This window comes from Trematomus bernacchii, unplaced genomic scaffold (assembly GCF_902827165.1).
Source record: "Trematomus bernacchii unplaced genomic scaffold, fTreBer1.1, whole genome shotgun sequence".
In the NCBI taxonomy this organism is placed as follows: domain Eukaryota; kingdom Metazoa; phylum Chordata; class Actinopteri; order Perciformes; family Nototheniidae; genus Trematomus; species Trematomus bernacchii.
The window spans coordinates 14,384-34,406 of NW_022987659.1; the positions used below are offsets into that span (position 1 = coordinate 14,384).

General features: G+C 42.0%; 1 protein-coding gene across 1 annotated transcript; it reads right to left on the reverse strand.

The window, feature by feature from the left end:
* Positions 1 to 624: 624 nt before the first annotated feature.
* On the reverse strand, positions 625 to 19,759 carry LOC117486838 (L-amino-acid oxidase-like). The gene is made up of 9 exons (XM_034135408.1): positions 19,726 to 19,759; positions 16,840 to 16,904; positions 7,939 to 8,204; positions 4,261 to 4,373; positions 3,025 to 3,229; positions 2,679 to 2,747; positions 2,409 to 2,542; positions 1,289 to 1,775; positions 625 to 1,087 (listed from the first exon to the last, which is right to left on the reverse strand). Exons 2-9 carry the CDS (start codon positions 16,868 to 16,870, stop codon positions 782 to 784), a joined length of 1,611 nt encoding a protein of 536 aa, XP_033991299.1. The 5' UTR covers positions 16,871 to 16,904; positions 19,726 to 19,759; the 3' UTR covers positions 625 to 781.
* Positions 19,760 to 20,023: the final 264 nt, after the last annotated feature.

The window sequence follows — 20,023 nt, forward strand, 5'->3', positions numbered from 1 at the left end:
ATCATTTTGTTAGATTCAGATTGTTTTAGGATAGTGTTAAGTGTTTTCAGCTTGTTACTGCATAATATACAAACTCTCTTCAATTAAAAAACGTCCTCTATAATATATTATCTTATGATTGTACCTGTATTTCAAACGGTTTGTGAATAAAATAACAGTTTAATTAAATGATTTGATTACTTTTTGACAGTGGTGTACTAAGTAACTTAGTATCTCAGAGGTACTTGTACTTTACTTGAGTATTTCCATTGTCTGTTACTTTGTACTTCTTCTCCACTACAGTTCAGAGGTTAATGGTGTACTTCTACTCCACTACATGTATTTAATAGCTTTAGTTACTTCACAGATGTGGATGAATGATGTGAAATATGATCAAGTGTTAAATCAGACTTTAGTTCCACCTGGAGTAAATTCACAAGCTACCCTGCAGTATACAAAGTCATTCAAACTAGCTGCACCTTTACCAGCTTTGAGAACACTTTCATGATCAATCATTATAAAACAAATCATATATATTATTCTGAAATGGACCAATCTGCACAATGACTACTTTTCCTGTCGCTACTTTCACTATATTTTGATGATAATACTTTTCTACTTTTACTTGAGGAACATTTTGAATGCAGGACTTTTACTGTAACAGAGTATTCCTACACTCTGGTACTTCTACTCTTACTCAAGTACAAGATCTGAGTACTTCTACTATACTTTTGGTTTTTCTGCTTGTTGCATCACGGCTTTAAAACTAAAGCGAGCTCTAGTATTTGCAGGATTTAAGAGGCTACAACTCGTCATGCTGTTGAGTTCTCGCTGCCTCTTTGTTAATGTTCATAGCCGCCCTGATCGCCGACTTCATGGCCGTCTCGATCCAGGCGTGAGGGTAGGCGGTGTGTTCCCCGGCAAAGTGCACCCTGCCTTCACTTCTGAACAGCTCCTTGGAGTAGTGGTATAAATGCTGGTAGGGAGTGAAGAGAGCAAAGGCGCCCAGGCTGTGAGGATCGGTGCTCCACTTCTTCACCACCACCCCGGTGCAAAGAGACCACACTTTCTTCCCGTGGATCTGCTCCAAGTCTCTCAGCGCCAACTCCTTTTTCAAAGATTCAAAGATTCAAAGGTTTTATCATCATATGCACAAAGCTACAGTGTAGAAATGGCAATGAATGTAATTCAATGTAATAATGTAAAGTAAGACACAATCAAATACGGTTTATTGCGGTGATAACTATTTATATAAATAAGTATATTGCAAGATGACAAACAGGAATGTTTATCGGGGCACTTTACAGACCTTGAGGTCTTCGTCGCTCACTCCCAGGAAGAGGAGGGAGTCCTCGGCCCAGGTGTAGGAAGCCAGGAGAACCCCGATGGTCTTATTGTTCGGGAAACTGTGATTCGGGTAGTAGATGAACCGAGAAGGACCGTCGGTGATGCTCTTCCCGCCATGGATGCCGTCCTCCAACCAGAACTTCTCTTTAAAAGTGAGGATGATCTTAGTGGAGCTTCCGTAGTGGACGCCCCTCAGGACTTCCATCTTCTTAATGGACAGAGGTGGATCAAAGTCCATGAAAAGAGCTGCTTTGGCCGTGGTGGTCACCAGGACCACATCAGCATGAAGGTCAGTAAGAGGGAGTTCTCGATTGGTCTGATAGGACACGTTGACCCCTCGATCTGATTGGCAGATACGTTTCACCTTAGAGTTGAGGAAGATGGGGACGTGGAGGACTTTCTGGAAAGCTTCGGTAAGCAGATCAGATCCGCCGGTCACCTCATGGTACCTTTAAGAGAAAACAATGTTAGTCTCCTTGTATCAGCCACAAATGTAGGTAATATGTGATCGATGACCTCTGGATTTCTCTATATATGTGCCATTGGAGAGGCAATGAAACACATGTTGATTACATTTGAATCTCCACATATTCACACCACTTTATGATCTTTGAAGTAAAAAAGCTAACGTTAGGCTATAAAGGAACTACAGCACGATCACATGACTTCACGTCACCACCGCTAAGCTAAAGGCGGCTAATGTTGGGCTATAAAGGAACTACAGCACGGTCACATGACTTCACGTCACCACCGCTAAGCTAAAGGCGGCTAATGTTGGGTTCGAAAGGAACTACAGCACGGTCACATTACTTCACGTCACCACCGCTAAGCTAAAGGTGGCTAATATTGGGCGTGATGACGTTTAGTTGTCTCGTTTAGACACTTGTTAGCAACCGCCTTTTTTTTTTACCAGTGGGGTATTATCTGACGTATTTTATGTCGTAGAACAAAACGTCAACATTTGATAAGCTTGTCTTCGAGAGGAGGAACAGTAAGTGGTTAATTTCCTCATAAAAGACTTATTGCTGCACTGCTCTAGCCCGTAAATGAATTCAGGAAAAAGTGAAACATTGAAACAGTACTTGATGGTGTTGTTGACGTCGCTATGGAGGTAGATAGCCTCGGTCAGAGCCAGGTTCATCAGGCTATCTTGGTTCAGTAGGTCTCCGATCATCCTAATCGCCTCCTTACTCACGTGTTCTCCATTCAGATAATCCTGGGAAACAGATATTTTTTACATTATAGTCATTATCTTTAAATATTCTGTCTTTCATCAAAGCAAAAAGTGTTCTACCCTTGTACAACGTGCATTGGAAGTACATGCAATTAAAAAAAATAAGAATTCAAATTACCTCCAAAGAGTACTGGTCGTACTTCTGTAGGTAGGCTTTGCAGCCATTTGCCTTCACATAATCTTTCACCTAGATAGAATATTATTAACATCTCAGCTGTTATTTGTTATTTGTATGCATATTGTGGGTGAGGAACAATACCAAGCGATAATAAATAAAACACTTCATAGACCATCTGAGTAGCAATCATTCAATATTGAATATTCTCTTTTGGATTAATTAATTTGCCAGTATTATTATTATTATCATATTTTTTTATTTTTTTACTTTTATATATAATCTTATTACAATTATTACTATTATTATTATTATTATTATTCCATTTCATTGTGTTTATGTACAGTACCTTCTGCAGAGCTCCCTGCAGCAGCTGGTTTGCAGACTTCCCCTTCTCGCTATTCCACACTGTATAATTCAGGATGTTTGGATCAGCGATCACAGCGTACGTCCTCTTCTTCTTCAGCCCGTTCACCAGGATGAAAGTGTTCACGTCCTCCATGACGAATGAATTCAGCTTCACCCCCAGTTCTTTAGCAAACCAGAGGACGATTCTGCCAACAGACGCATTTACATTTTTCAGACTTAAAGGTCTCCTATCATGCAAAATGCACTTTTTAATGTATTTTCTACATAAATATGTGTCCCCAGTGTGTCCCCGGTGTGTCCCCGGTGTGTCCCTGGTGTGTCCCGGTGTGTCAGGAGACTCACAAAGTGTCAGAGAATAAAACTTTCTCTCTTTTCCTCCGTACCCGCATCTCTAAAAACGGGGGAACAACGGAGCTGATCCAGATTTGCTGCGTCATGACGACATTACTAAAATGTGGGCGGGCTTTACACCCACGGGCCAATCAGAAATGTTGCTGTCAGAAACAATGAGACGTGTTTTGGTTGTAATACGGTCTGTGTTTTCATTAACATTGCTAACACTCAGAGCCAGTGGTGTAGTGGGCGTTGGACGCGGGGGTACGCCGTACCCCCACTTATTTGAAGCATGATTTGTTTTAGTCTAATAAAAAATCATTGCCAGTGTTATCAGTTCCAATTGTATTTGTAATGACGAAAACATAATAGGCAGATTTCACAGTAATTATAATAAAAACGTAGCTCAAGCATTTATGCAACTTGATTTGAAGCGTGTGTGTGTGTAGGGTGACCAGGTGTCCCGCTTGTTAAGGGACTGCACACACAGCATTTTTATTATTTGTCCCGCGTCCCACAAATTGAGACTATGTCCCGCATTTGAGTGACAGTCGCGCAGAAATGCCGGCTCGGTTCGCTGACGGCCGGCACCGCCCTTTATTATTATATTTTTTAAACGGCATCATGTAAGTTCCGCTGACAGGTCCACAGTGTACCCCCCCGTTGACAGTTCACGAGCTCGTCCACAGTGTCTCCACTTTAGTAACAGCTGAAATAGAGGGGTTTGAGGCTAGAATGGGTGATCTGTTTGGTATTTTGAGCAAAACACTTCAGAGACATGTTTTTTATACATTTTGATATATCTGAAACCTATAATATATGCCTTAATAGGAGACCTTTAAGGTGAATCAGATTTATTTCTTCAAACTTGTCTTGAACTCACTGGTGAAAGCTGGGGATCCTCATGGCTCCCAGGTCAGCGAACCATCCCTCCGTCTTGTTCCTGTGGGTATGCACCCGGCCTCCAACACGCCCACTGGACTCTACTATGGTTACCTTGTACATATAAAAATAAGGTCATTAAATGTGTGATTTCCCCCAAAAAACAAACTTTAAATTAAGTCTTTATTCAGTCTTCAGTGTGTTGCATCCTTTAAGGAGCCTTGGGGTTTTCCTTGGGCATCTGACAATAAAAGCTTCAAATCATGAGAAATTGTTTTTTAACCTGTTGAACCCCAACCCTGTTTTTCAGGTCTCAGGCTCGAAAATGACATTCCCAGAACAAATGACCATATCTTCCCTTCCAAAAGGGGAAAATTAATAATCTTTTTTCTCAAAGTAATGATAAACCTGTGAGTTGAATGTAGAAAAGTCAGAATCAATATAGATGTTTTTTATTTTAAAGAAAATTCAGATTGAACATAGTAAAAAACTGTAAATTATAGTGTCCGTCCAAATATTATTTTTTACTTATAGTGAAAACTACACTTGGATGATGGTAGGGTAGACTAAAAGCTTTAGGAATCCAAAGTACAACATATAAAGAGTACCCTGTATCAAGATTGATGCAAAACAAGTGATATTTGACCTTTTTAGAGAGGTTTAGCAAAAAGAAACTCCACCTCTGGGGGGAAAAAAAGTGGGGGCTTCGCGCATGCAGTTTTGCATCAGAGCGAACCTATCTCACGCTCTGAAATCTGAAAACGGGAAAGCAGTTTTATTGCTTATGGATTATCAGAAATCATTTCAAAGTGACACAGACACATTGGATTAACCTATGGATTAACTTCAGCAGCGTCTTTATCGTTTTAATGCCATTGAAGACCACTTTGGAGAGACTACAGAGCCAAGATAAAAATGTTAGCATTTTTAGCTACCTAGCGTCACCTGTTTTGATGTCCGTTTTTGCTTATAACGTCGCAAATACGGATAATTCAGTGATAATGTTGGTGTCAATAGATTCTGTGTCACCTCACGATGTGAAACGATGTGTTGGATGTGGTGAAAAGATAAATAATAAGGAGTGATTTTCGGTGCAGTAAGGTGTTAGCATTTTTCGCTCGTTGCTAATTCAGAGGCTCAGTGTTAGCATTGTGGGTTTTCTTTTGAAAAAAAAAAAAAATGATCAGTTAGATGAGTTTCTTCCCGTTACATGGATATAAAACATTCATAGTTTTATTAAATGAACATGCCCTCAGACACTGTTTCCTGCAAGATGTTGCGGCAGTACCCCGGTACCGTGGTCTCTCGGGGTTAAAAGGTTAAGAAGCCCTCAGACGCTGTTTCCTGCAGATGATGCGTTTTTCCGCCCGGGGCGGGGGGATGGGGTTCAACAGGTTAAAGCAACTTTAATTTCTTAAAGTGGACCTATCATGCTATATTTAAATGATATATTGTAGGGCCATACCTATATAAAGTATATTTATACGTTTCTGTTTTCAAAATACCAAACAGATCATGCATTTTAGCCATGCCTCATTTCGCTCTATGTGCTGTTGGCTGTCTACGGGTCTGAATCTGCTGACCACGCCCCCCTGCAGGAGAGGGGAGCCGTGCTCTGATCAGCTGCTGGGCTGTCAGAAGAGGGGGAGAAAAAGAGATCTCCGTCCTCCGTGTTTTATTATATAGAGTCGTTATTCATTTGTTTTAAAGCTCAATAAATAACAAAGAAGACCTTTGATCGGCACTTTTCTAATTTTGTCCGGAAGATTTAAACTTTAACGGACATCTTGACCGGCGAAAGAAACTGAAACTGAAACTCTGCCGCACTGTCCCCTCGTTCCTTGGAAGAGGCGGAGAGGTGGGTGTTTGTCATCTGCTGGTGGACTAACCGGAGAGAATTACAGTGCTTGCCTCGACGGGGAGGGATTGCATTGAATTAAAGCAGTGGGAGCAAACGCTTGCCTCTGGGATGGAGAAAAAAAGCCACAGCGGAGAATAAACAGAAGGGTAACCATGGTAACTATGGGCGGGAAGTCTTCTTCGCTGCTTTTGTGGCAGACTACAGCGCCACTTACAGGCCTGGCATATGTACTACAGCGTCTCCAGCGCTTTCGAGCGGCAATGGCCGGCCGTGGCCCAACCCCACATTCCCCTGATAGGTGGAGAGTTGGCCCAATAGCCGTAGCGCCACCGTCCTGACGTCAGGACAGTGTTCAAATCTGGATCAGTTTTTATCAGATCCGTTGCAGCCCCTTTTTTAGAGATTTGGGTATGGAGGAAAATAGAGAGGGTTGTGTTTTCTGACACTTGGTGAGTTCCCTGGAACACCTTACACCTTACACATATTCATGTATAAAAGACGTACAAAATTGCATTTTGCATGTTAGGTCCCCTTTAAATCTTATTTTAGAGCCTTTAAATCATGATAAATAGTTTCAAAAAGCAACTTAATTTCTTAACTTCTATTTTAGAATCTTTAAGTCGTGATGAACAGTTTATAAGGTAGGCCTATATTCAATTACTCAAATTTTAGAGCCTATTGAGAAATAGTTTTATAAAGCTTTTTTTCTTAACTCCTATTTTAGAGTCTCCTTTCTCTTGCGTTTCGGGTCAAAAGTGACCGAATTACTTTTGTTTTAATCATAAATATTGTGTTTTTCATCCAATTGCCTCAATACCTTATGTTATCCTCCACACTAGGCCTCTGGACATATACACTTGATGATCACCACTTGCATTGGATTTTGAGAAATGTCTCAACAGTGAAACACCCATGATGTTTTCGGTCAGAATTGACCGCCATAGAAAATGAATGGGTATGAGTGTATTATGTTCATCCTGCAGATGGAAAACATCTACACACACACACACACACACACACACACACACACACACACACACACACACACACACACACACACACACACACACACACACACACACACACACACCACACACACACACACACACTAACACACGTGTTCTGTTAAGGTATATTTCTCTTTCAATAAATGTTCATTGAGGAAAACAGCATCAGTGTCTTATTTTATATTCATCACAGTGTATGCTGAACTTGATGGGCCCACCGGTGGGTCCGGACCATGACATGAAACACTGGCTTGCTTATATCAAATCAATACATCCCATACATCATTGGAACGGGAAGAATCTCAGCTACAACACTAACTAAAGCATTTCCATCTCCAGTAAAAACAGCCTACATGGCAAGCATTTTTATAATATACAGTAATGTAAAATAAGCACTATCTTTGAACTTACTGCCAAAAATACTATGAAATTCACCCCTGGTGTCATTCTGTCTGTCACCCCTTGATTCTACTTGCTTTGACTGTTCAAATGAGATATCAACCATCAAAATTGGATAAGGGGTTCCAGAGATATCACTATGCAAAACACACCGGTCAATTTTGACCGAAAATAGTATGGGAAGGGGGGTATGACCTAATGCAAGAGAAGGGTTAAGTCATGATAAATAGTTTAAAAGGTATAGTTGGAGCTTGCACCTGGTTTTATAAAGCAATTTTCACGACCAAAATTTCATTTTAGAGCCTTTAAATCATTAGAAATAGTTTTATAAAGCATTTTTTTTCCCTTAATTCCTATTTTAGAGTCCTTAGATCATGATAAATAGTGTATAAAGTATATTTAGAGCGTGCACCTGGTGCCCGGCGTCCTGCAGCAGCTTTGCGGCCGTCAGTCCTGCAGCCCCAGCCCCGACGATGACCACGTGATGGGAGGAGTTGATGTGAGGAAGGCCTTTCTTCACCGTGTTCAGGAGAACCTCGTAGTCTTTGTCCTGAAGACAGTCCTCCAGATTATCCCCCAGATGTTCCTCCAGATGTTCCTCCAGATGTTCATCCACACTCCCAGCTGCTGATGATGTGTTTCTGAGGCACAGAGTGAGCAGCAGCAGCCGGACGACACCTGGAAACAGATATGATTATTAGGGTCTGAGACCATAGGTCGGCGAAGACCCTATTGAAATCGGTCGCTGCGCGACCGATAAACCTGCAAAAAACACCCAAAAACAGGGAAAACGACCGGCAAAAGCACAGAAAAGGTTCGGAAATAGTAACGGCAGATAGTCCGCGCGAGCCCAGTCACGTGGGCGAAGCCCACGTGATTGCAACTCGCATAATTAATATCGTTACGATCAATTTAGTCGCTCGCAAAGCGAGCGATAACCATGCAAAACCCACTAAAAACAGGGAAAAAGACGGGTAAAAGCCCATTAAAAGTGGCCTAAATCATGACAGTAGGTAGCCCAACGGCCTACAGTGACGTGGGCGTAGCCCACGTCACTGTAAACGAGCACATTATTGATATTGGTCCGATTATTTATTATTAGGGTCTGAGACCTAGGTCGGCGAAGACCCTATTGAAATCGGTCGCGCAGCGACCGATAAACCTTTGACCCCCGCAACATATGTGAAAACTCACCAAATTTTGCACGCGCGTCAGAAGTGGTGCAACTTCAGATGTGTAATTGGTTCCGGAACTTTGCGTCAAAAATTGCGTAGGCCACGCCCACTTCCGTTTTTAACCTAAACTCCCCCCACTTTAACTTTCACGTAAACGAACGAAACTCGCTACGCATATCTAGGGTGCGGAGACAAACCAAAAAGCCTCTTGGAGGGGTGTAAAATAACGTACAGGAAGCCGGCCATTTTGAATTTGGAGTCGGAAAAACGCGATTTATCGCGTTTTTCGTCCTCCGCACGAAATCTATCTTCTCCCAGGGACTTTATCCGTACGAATTCATCGGGTAGCATCTCGAGACATGGGCAATTAAAAGTTATCACGGAAGTTTTTTTCTTTCGCACGGCACAGCCGTTATTTGGCGCCAAAGTTCGCGTTCGCTCGATGCTAGGCCCATCAAACGCCATGGAATACGATGATGTCATAACTGAAACTGACATGCTCACAACGCCACCAAACTTCACATGATGGTTAACACTGCGGCCCTGAACAGCTCTACGTCAAAGTTTATGTTACTTAATATGGCGTTACCATGGCAACGCATCCCTCGCCGTAAAACACGATGTTGTCTTAATTCAATGGAAAAGGTTCAAAACGGCACCAGACTTCAGATGACAGTTAATGGTCCGGCCCTCAACAGCTCTATGTGAAATCTGAGATCTCACCGTATGCCGTTTCCATGGCAACGCATCCCTAGCCGTAAAACACAATGTTGTCTTAAGTCAATGGAAAATGTTCCAAACTGCACCAGACTTCAGATGACAGTTAATGGTCCGGCCTTCAACAGCTCTACGCCAATTCTGGGATGTCATCATATGCCGTTTCCATGGCAACGAATCACTCGCCGTAAAACACGATGTTGTCTTAAGTCAATGGAAAATGTTCCAAACTGCACCAGACTTCAGATGACAGTTAATGGTCCGGCCCTCAACAGCTCTACGCCAATTCTGGGATGTCATCATATGCCGTTTCCATGGCAACGAATCACTCGCCGTAAAACACGATGTTGTCTTAAATCAATGGAAAAGCTTCCAAACTGCACCAGACTTCAGATGACAGTTAATGGTCCGGCCCTCAACAGCTCTACGTGAAATCTGAGATCTGACCGTATGCCGTTTCCATGGCAACGAATCCCTCACCAAAAAACACGAAGTTGTCTTAAGTCAATGGAAAAGCTTCCAAACTGCACCAGACTTCAGATGACAGTTAATGGTCCGGCCCTCAACAGCTCTAAGTGAAATCTGAGATCTCATCATATGCCGTTGCCATGGCAACGCATTCCTCGCCATAAAACACAATGTTGTCTTAAGTCAATGGGAAATGGTCCAAACTGCACCAGACATCAGATGACAGTTAATGGTCCGGCGCTGAACACATCTAAGCGTATTATGGGGTGTCATCAAATGCCGTTGCCATGGCGATAGATCACTCGCCATCAAACACAATGTTTATGATACTGCTGTAACTCCTAAATACATTGTCCGATCGGCCTGAAACTTCCCACGTTTGCCAACGGCCGAGTCCGGAAAACTCCTGCATGATACCTCGACGTGCGGACAACAGCCTGCGGAGCGTCGAAGACCCGCTCAACGCTGCTTGCAGCTTTAATTAGGGTCTGAGACCTAGGTCGGCGAAGACCCTATTGAAATCGGTCGCGCAGCGACCGATAAACCTTTGACCCCCGCAACATATGTGAAAACTCACCAAATTTTGCACGCGCGTCAGAAGTGGTGCAACTTCAGATGTGTAATTGGTTCCGGAACTTTGCGTCAAAAATTGCGTAGGCCACGCCCACTTCCGTTTTTAACCTAAACTCCCCCCACTTTAACTTTCACGTAAACGAACGAAACTCGCTACGCATATCTAGGGTGCGGAGACAAACCAAAAAGCCTCTTGGAGGGGTGTAAAATAACGTACAGGAAGCCGGCCATTTTGAATTTGGAGTCGGAAAAAACGCGATTTATCGCGTTTTTCGTCCTCCGCACGAAATCTATCTTCTCCCAGGGACTTTATCCGTACGAATTCATCGGGTAGCATCTCGAGACATGGGCAATTAAAAGTTATCACGGAAGTTTTTTTCTTTCGCACGGCACAGCCGTTATTTGGCGCCAAAGTTCGCGTTCGCTCGATGCTAGGCCCATCAAACGCCATGGAATACGATGATGTCATAACTGAAACTGACATGCTCACAACGCCACCAAACTTCACATGATGGTTAACACTGCGGCCCTGAACAGCTCTACGTCAAAGTTTATGTTACTTAATATGGCGTTACCATGGCAACGCATCCCTCGCCGTAAAACACGATGTTGTCTTAATTCAATGGAAAAGGTTCAAAACGGCACCAGACTTCAGATGACAGTTAATGGTCCGGCCCTCAACAGCTCTATGTGAAATCTGAGATCTCACCGTATGCCGTTTCCATGGCAACGCATCCCTAGCCGTAAAACACAATGTTGTCTTAAGTCAATGGAAAATGTTCCAAACTGCACCAGACTTCAGATGACAGTTAATGGTCCGGCCTTCAACAGCTCTACGCCAATTCTGGGATGTCATCATATGCCGTTTCCATGGCAACGAATCACTCGCCGTAAAACACGATGTTGTCTTAAGTCAATGGAAAATGTTCCAAACTGCACCAGACTTCAGATGACAGTTAATGGTCCGGCCCTCAACAGCTCTACGCCAATTCTGGGATGTCATCATATGCCGTTTCCATGGCAACGAATCACTCGCCGTAAAACACGATGTTGTCTTAAATCAATGGAAAAGCTTCCAAACTGCACCAGACTTCAGATGACAGTTAATGGTCCGGCCCTCAACAGCTCTACGTGAAATCTGAGATCTGACCGTATGCCGTTTCCATGGCAACGAATCCCTCACCAAAAAACACGAAGTTGTCTTAAGTCAATGGAAAAGCTTCCAAACTGCACCAGACTTCAGATGACAGTTAATGGTCCGGCCCTCAACAGCTCTAAGTGAAATCTGAGATCTCATCATATGCCGTTGCCATGGCAACGCATTCCTCGCCATAAAACACAATGTTGTCTTAAGTCAATGGGAAATGGTCCAAACTGCACCAGACATCAGATGACAGTTAATGGTCCGGCGCTGAACACATCTAAGCGTATTATGGGGTGTCATCAAATGCCGTTGCCATGGCGATAGATCACTCGCCATCAAACACAATGTTTATGATACTGCTGTAACTCCTAAATACATTGTCCGATCGGCCTGAAACTTCCCACGTTTGCCAACGGCCGAGTCCGGAAAACTCCTGCATGATACCTCGACGTGCGGACAACAGCCTGCGGAGCGTCGAAGACCCGCTCAACGCTGCTTGCAGCTTTAATTAGGGTCTGAGACCTAGGTCGGCGAAGACCCTATTGAAATTGGTCGCGCAGCGACCGATAAACCTTTGACCCCCGCAACATATGTGAAAACTCACCAAATTGTGCACGCGCATCAGAAGTGGTGCAACTTGCGATATGTAATTGGTTCCGGAACTTTGCGTAAAAAATTGCGTAGGCCACGCCCACTTCCGTTTTTAACGTAAACTCCCCGCACTTTAACTTTCACGTAAACGAACGAAACTCGCTACCCATATCTAGGGTTTGGAGACGAACAAAAAAGCCTCTTGGAGGGGTATAAAATAACGTACAGGAAGTCGGCCATTTTGAATTTGGCATCGGAAAAACGCGATTTATCGCGTTTTTCGTCCTCCGCACAAAATCTATCTTTTCCCAGGGACTTTATCCGTACGACTCGAAATTCGTCGGGTAGCGTCTCGAGACATGGGCAATTCAAAGCTATCACGGAAGTTTTTTTCTTTCGCACGGCGTAGCCGTGATTTGGCGCCAAAGTTCGCGTTCGCTTGATGCTAGGCGATCCCTCGCAATGGAACACGATGATGTCATAACACCAACTGACATACTCAGAATGCCACCAAACTTCACATGATGGTTAACACTGCGGCCCTGAACAGCTCTACGTCAAATTTGATGTTACTTAATATGGCGTTACCATGGCAACGCATCCCTCGCCATAAAACACGGTGTCGCTGTAACTCCAATGGACACGGTCCCATCGTCCCCCAATCTTCACTTTTATATCACCGGTCCATGCCTCAACAGCTCTACGTGAAATCTGAGATCTCACCGTATGCTGTTTCCATGGCAACGAATCACTCGCCATAAAACACGATGTTGTCTTAATTCAATGGAAAATCGTCCACACTTCACCAGACTTCAGATGATGGCTAATGGTCTGGCCCTCAACAGCTCTACGCCAATTATGGGATGTCATCATATGCCGTTGCCATGGCGACAGATCCCTCGCCATGAAACACAGTGTTGTCATAACTCGATGGAAAATGGTCCAAACTGCACCAGACTTCAGATGACAGTTAATGGTCCGGCCCTCAACACCTCAATATGACAATAGTGAGTTTCCTCAAAAGCTGTTGCCATGGCAACGCATCCCTCGCCGTTAAGCACGATATTGCTTTAAGTCCTGTGTAAATGGTAAAAAAGTGTTGAAATTTCACATGTGTGCTAACGGTCAAGCCCTCGACACATATATGTGTCAGTTTTGAGATTTCGTCAAATGTCGTTGCTATGGTAACAAAATGGTCACCGTGAAACACGGTTTTCTCATAACTCCAGTTAACATGCTCCAAACGGCCCAAAACTTCACAGGTTTGATAACGATGCAGCCCTCAACACATCTAGGCGTATTATGGGGTGTCATCAAATTCCGTTGCCATGGCGACAGATCACTCGCCATCAAACACAATGTTTATGATACTGCTGTAACTCCTAAATACATTGTCCGATCGGCCTGAAACTTCCCACGTTTGCCAACGGCCGAGTCCTCGAGACACCTACAAACACAACTCGACGTGCGGACAACAGCCTGCGGAGCGTCGAAGACCCGCTCAACGCTGCTTGCAGCTTTAATTAGGGTCTGAGACCATAGGTCGGCGAAGACCCTATTGAAATCGGTCGCGCAGCGACCGATAAACCTGCTAAAAACACATAAAAACAGGGAAAACGACCGGCAAAAGCACAGAAAAGGTTCGGAAATAGTGACGGCAGATAGTCCGTGCGAGCCCAGTCACATGGGCGAAGCCCACGTGATTGCAACTCGCATAATTAATATCGTTACGATCAATTTAGTCGCTCGCGAAGCGAGCGATAACCATGCAAAACCCACTAAAAACAGGGAAAAAGACGGGTAAAAGCCCATTAAAAGTGGCCTAAATCATGACAGTAGGTAGCCCAACGGCCTACAGTGACGAGTAAACGAGCACATTATTGATATTGGTCCGATTATTTTTTTTTATTATTATTCTTATTTGAACTTTTCGCGCGCACTTTTGACCCCCGCCACATATGTGAAAACTCACCAAATGTTGCACGCGCGTCAGAACTGCTGCAACTTGAGATGTGTAATTGGTTCCGGAACTTTACGTTAAAAATTGCGTAGGCCACGCCCACTTCCGCTTATATCGTACAGCCGGCAACTTTAACTTTCACGTAAACAAACGAAACTCGCTACGCATATCTAGGGTGCGGAGACGAACAAAAAAGCCTCTTGGAGGGGTAAAAAATAACGTTCAGGAAGTCGGCCATTTTGAATTTGGCGTCGGAAAAACGCGATTTATCGCGTTTTTCGTCCTCCGCGCAAAATCTGTCTTCTCCCAGGGACTTTATCCGTACGACTCGAAATTCGTCGGGTAGCATCTCGAGACATGGGCAATTAAAAGTTATCACGGAAGTTTTTTTCTTTCGCACGGCACAGCCGTTATTTGGCGCCAAAGTTCGCGTTCGCTCGATGCTAGGCCCATCAAACGCCATGGAACACGATGATGTCATAACACCAACTGACATGCTCACAACGCCACCAAACTTCACAATGTTGTCTTAAGTCAATGGAAAATGGTCCAATCTACACCAGACTTCAGATGACAGTTAATGGTCCGGCCATCAACACATTAATATGACAAAAGTGAGTTTTCCTCAAAAGCTGTTGCCATGGCAACGAATCCCTCGCCATAAAACACGGTGTCGCTGTAAATCCAATGGACACGGTCCCATCGTCCCCCAATCTTCACTTTTATATCACTGGTCCATGACTCAACAGCTCTACGCAAAATCTGAGATCTCACCGTATGCCGTTTCCATGGCAACGAATCACTCGCCATAAAACACGATGTTGTCTTACGTCAATGGAAAATTGTCCAATCTGCACCAGACTTCAGATGACAGTTAATGGTCCGGCCCTCAACAGCTCTAGGTGAAATCTGAGATCTCATCGTATGCCGTTTCCATGGCAACGAATCACTCGCCATAAAACACGATGTTGTCTTACGTCAATGGAAAATTGTCCAATCTGCACCAGACTTCAGATGACAGTTAATGGTCCGGCCCTCAACAGCACTATGCCAATTATGGGATGTCATCATATGCCGTTTCCATGGCAACGCATCCCACGCCGTAAAACACGATGTTGTCTTACGTCAATGGAAAATGTTCCAAACTGCACCAGACTTCAGATGATGGCTACTGGTCCGGCCCTCAACAGCTCTACGTGAAATCTGAGATCTCACCGTATGCCGTTTCCATGGCAACGCATCCCACGCCATAAAACACGATGTTGTCTTAAGTCATTGGAAAATGGTCCAAACTGCACCAGACTTCAGACGACGACTACTAGTCCGCCCCTCAACAGCTCTACGCCAATTCTGGGATGTCATCATATGCCGTTGCCATGGCAGTAGATCACTCGCCATCAAACACAATGTTTACTGTATGATAACTCCCATTTACATTGTCCGATCGGCCTGAAACTTCCCATGTTTGCCAACGGCCGAGTCCGGAAAACTCCTGCATGATACCTCGACGTGCGGACAACAGCCTGCGGAGCGTCGAAGACCCGCTCAACGCTGCTTGCAGCTTTAATTATTATTATTATTATTATTATTATTATTATTGTTATTATTATTATTATTATTATTATTATCTATGTTTATCTATTATTTTTATAATAGTCAATGAAGAGAGGGCAATTTAATCTGAGCCTCTGTGCTTCCCTTAGTGCTTAAATAATCGATACAGCATAGTATCGCGATACCTTGCGTGGTGATATTGTATCGATACACGGATCAACTTTTTTTTTTAATTGTAATTTTCTTTAAAAAAAAAATGTGTTTCTATAAACTGTGGCATATCCCTCCAAAAGACGGTCGTATATAAAACAGGAAGTTACGTTAAGACATGTATACAATTGCAATGAAAGTAACACAAACAATGCCATCTCCTTTTCAGGTTCAAAGAACGCACATTGTGTTATTTACATAAACTATTCATATTGAAAATACATGTTTTAACCAGGAAGGGAAGACAGACATGGATATGAACCATGTGATTTGCAATATCGCAATATATCGTATCTCAATACTTAGCATATCGTAGAATCGCAATACTATCGTATCGTGGCTTAAGTATTGCGATAGTATCGTATCGTGGGGAGCCTGGTGATTCCCACCCCTTTACAAAAATAAATAAGAATTTAGTGCAAAAGAAACATTTAAAAAATGATTTATTAAACAAAGAACAGGTGTATAAAATATGGCAAAATAATAAAAGTGCAAAAGAAAATTAAAGAAAGTCGATTGTATATACTTATAATCATTATTCTGATGATTTCCTTTTTTAATGGGGATAAAATATGGCAAAAGCCTGAATACATGTTATTTATTTTAACAGTCAATAAAAAGTCAAGTCTACATTTTTAATGACTTGACTTTAAACCTACAGTAGTGGGTTTATATTCTCACTTTTCTTAGCACAGCATTTGACCTTTAAAATACTTCCTGTTAAATCCTTATTTTTCATCATGTGGTGATGAATGATAACTGAAACCATGAACTCAGAAAGCAGAAGTGGCCGCAGCAAAATCTGCATCAAAAACTCTCAACAGACATCATTTTAGGGAATTTCCAAAGATGTCTGTCTCTGATATTTTTGTCTTTTAAAAATAGAGTAAAAACACAATATTGCTGCAAAAGAATACTCACAGGATTTCCACTTCACTGTCTGAGGATCCATCTCAGTTCAGCTCTCTGAAGAAGGGAAACAGAAACTAAAGGAGGCAGACATCATTAACTCCTGACAAACATGTACAGTATTTCATCTTGTAAAGTGACGAGACAAACACCATTTACAGTTATTAAGAAACACACCAAGGATCTTTCAGCCGCAGTACCTGTGAGTGTGTGTGTGTGTGTGTGTATGTGTGTGTGTGTGTGTGTGTGTGTGTGTGTGTGTGTGTGTGTGTGTGTGTGTGTGTGTGTGTGTGTGTGTGTGTGTGTGTGTGTGTGTGCGTGTGTGTGTGTGTGTGTGTATGTGTATGCTCTGCTGTCTCTGATCATCCAATCTATTTATCACCAGATTGTAAAAGCAATATCTTTTTTTTATTAAATGAAATTAAAATGTTATAAAATTGAACACATTTATATGATATATATATTTTTAAAAGCATATATTGGCTTATTATGTTTTACTTTGTTTATCCTGTTTTATACATCCATATCCCTCCTCACATATATTTAGTTGTTTAAATAAAGCTTTTAATATTTTATTTCTATTATATTTATATATTTACCTTTATCTCCCCAGAGTCTCCCTCTGACCTCAGAGGGCAGGACAGTAGTTATATTCATACCCCTTTCATCACATTACAATGCATAGAAAGTGACAGTCATGACTATAAGGACGCCCCTTTGAAGTTGTGTTTGGGTAATAATTGAAAGAGCTTAAGACCCCTTGATCCTACCCTTTTTTATTGTTTAATTTAACTGTAAAACTATATATTTGTATTGAATAGTTTCTGAGCTTTGATGTTCTGTGAGGTGCTCTGCAGCTGTCTTGGAAAAAGTGTTAAATGTTTTTGACATCACATCCTTCTCCCCCCTCCCCCTCGTCACCCTCACATCATTCTCCCCCTCCCCCTCATCCCTTTTTCCCCCTTCCTCTTGCCCCCTTCCTGGGTTAAAGAGATGTGTTTTCAAAATCTAAACAAGACCAAAAATAAAAGGTATTAAGGGAACTTTAGATCCAAAGAGCATGTAACAGTCTTAACATTTGGAGACACCCCATCTCTGGGAAAAATAATCCCCCCCCCCCCCCCACACACACACACACACACACTACGCAGTTTTTGATAACTTTACAGATTTTGCTTTTTTTCTCTCACCAAGGTAATGTGAGATACACTTTTATGTATGTAAAACCTTAAAAACTAGAAAATAAAATACTTTGTCTGAATAGATTTTCTTTAAAGGCACTTTGTGATTTTAACGCTATTTCAGTGGAACAATCCAGTTTTGTTAACATCAATGCTGTTTTCTTGTGTTACTAAGATACTTTTAGATACACTTTTATGTAGGAAAACTTTACAACTGTTAGAATGTCAATTACTTTGTAACAAATTGATTTAGACTGTGACTCTTAAAGGCAAGTTTGTGATGTTAACACTTTTAGTGGAACTTGGCCGTTTCTTTTATATATGTTTACTGATTTTTGCTTTTTTTCTGCTACGAAGATACTTTTGGATACAGTTTTATGTATGAAAACTGTACAACTGGTAGAAAGTACTTTTATTGAACAGATTTGCTCTAAAAGGGAAGTTTTGTGATTTTAGCACTGTTTCGGTGAAACAATTCAGTTTTATAGAAATAACTTTAATGATTTTTTTCCTACAAAGATACTTATAGTTACACTTTAATGGATGCAAAACTTTACAACTTGGTAAAATATGAATGAATTTGTAATGAATTGAGTTTCTTAAAGAATCCAACTCTAAATGGAAAGTTTGTGATTTTAACACTGTTTCGATGAAACAATGCACACAAACATAATTTGAAAATATATGTTTTTAGATGCTTTACTTTACTTTACTTTTTTCAACATGCTGTTTTTTCATATTTTTAAACATACTGTGATATGTATTTTAGTTTTTCTCTGGGACTTTTTCCATCCAGCAGAAAAACAGAGGTCTGTGATGTATTTTGTGAAACAGAAGAACAGCTAAATAAATGCAACGGCCTCCCAAGAAGAGCTCGCCTCTCTCCAGTCATTTAAGCTAAAGTGGGTTATTGAACCTGAAGCTTGTTGCTTCTGCCCTTCTCGACTACGGTCTGGGAGCCGACAGGAAAGTTCAACACACAGATGGCCAGTCCGCCCCTTTGTAGCATGTTATTTCAATGAGAGATGAGCAGATCGCCACTGGGCTTTCAACTAAAGACACAGCCACGCAAAAACTGCGGCATTTGTACAGCTCCTTATGGGTACTGCAATTTGTGAAGTGCTTTCCTCTGTGGTGAAACGATCAGCCCTGCACCACGGAGGAAAGCGGCAGAAAGTCACCTGGAGTTAAACAGAGCGGGGCTGAGCTGCGTGCATGGCTTCCTTCTGCAGGTAACGGGGAGACGCGCTCTGGCGGCGGTCTCGTTCAGGATCCGAAAATACAATTTAAATATTTTGCACACTTATTCCACTTATTCCTAGTGTGCCACTGGTTACGGTGCCGCGTGCCAATGCTGGCACGCGTGACAGGGGTTGCCGACCCCTGGGATAGAGTAATAACTTCATAATTAACTATGTCTGAAAGCAGAAGTCTAGGGCAAATAATTGCAAGTCCCTTCAGTGAGAATGCCACAAAATGATTTTAAAAGAAAAGCAAAATGATGGAAAAAAAGTCAAAAGTAAAAAAAAAAGTAACATTTAAAAAGAAAAAGTCAAATTCTGAGAAAAAAGTCAAATTTGAGATGCATTGTGCTACATGTACTGTATGGGCAACGTGCTTCTGTAAATCGACATTTAACCATATAATAAACATATTATATTCTTTGCAAGCCTAAAAATACCTTTAAAAAAACAAAGAAATATTGTAAGCGTCTTACCTTGACTTTAGTGGACTCGCTCTGCAGAATGGCTCCCTGTGATGTGGCAAGCATTTATAACAGGGTGAAACAGTGGGAGTGTTTATCAGAAATATCATCTTATCTGATTTAATATGTTAGCAGTAAGACACGTCTGTGTGTCACACCCTGATTGGTTCATTTCAACACAAAGGAGGTCCAACTGCTCTGGTCACATTTCACAGAGAAAAAGCCAGCAGGAATTTCTGGTTATGAATTAAGGTTAAAAAGGCAGAAGAATGATTTACAATAAAAATAAATAAATACAAAAGTAAATACA

Excerpts from the sequence above, each read along its gene's own strand:
- LOC117486838 (XM_034135408.1), bottom strand. The coding sequence starts at position 16,870 with ATGGATCCTCAGACAGTGAAGTGGAAATCCT. Across the intron at positions 2,748-3,024 it reads TGCAGGGAGCTCTGCAGAAG|GTGAAAGATTATGTGAAGGC; the intron begins GTACTGTACATA and ends TATTCTATCTAG. Across the intron at positions 1,776-2,408 it reads GACGTCAACAACACCATCAA|GTACCATGAGGTGACCGGCG; the intron begins GTACTGTTTCAA and ends TTTCTCTTAAAG.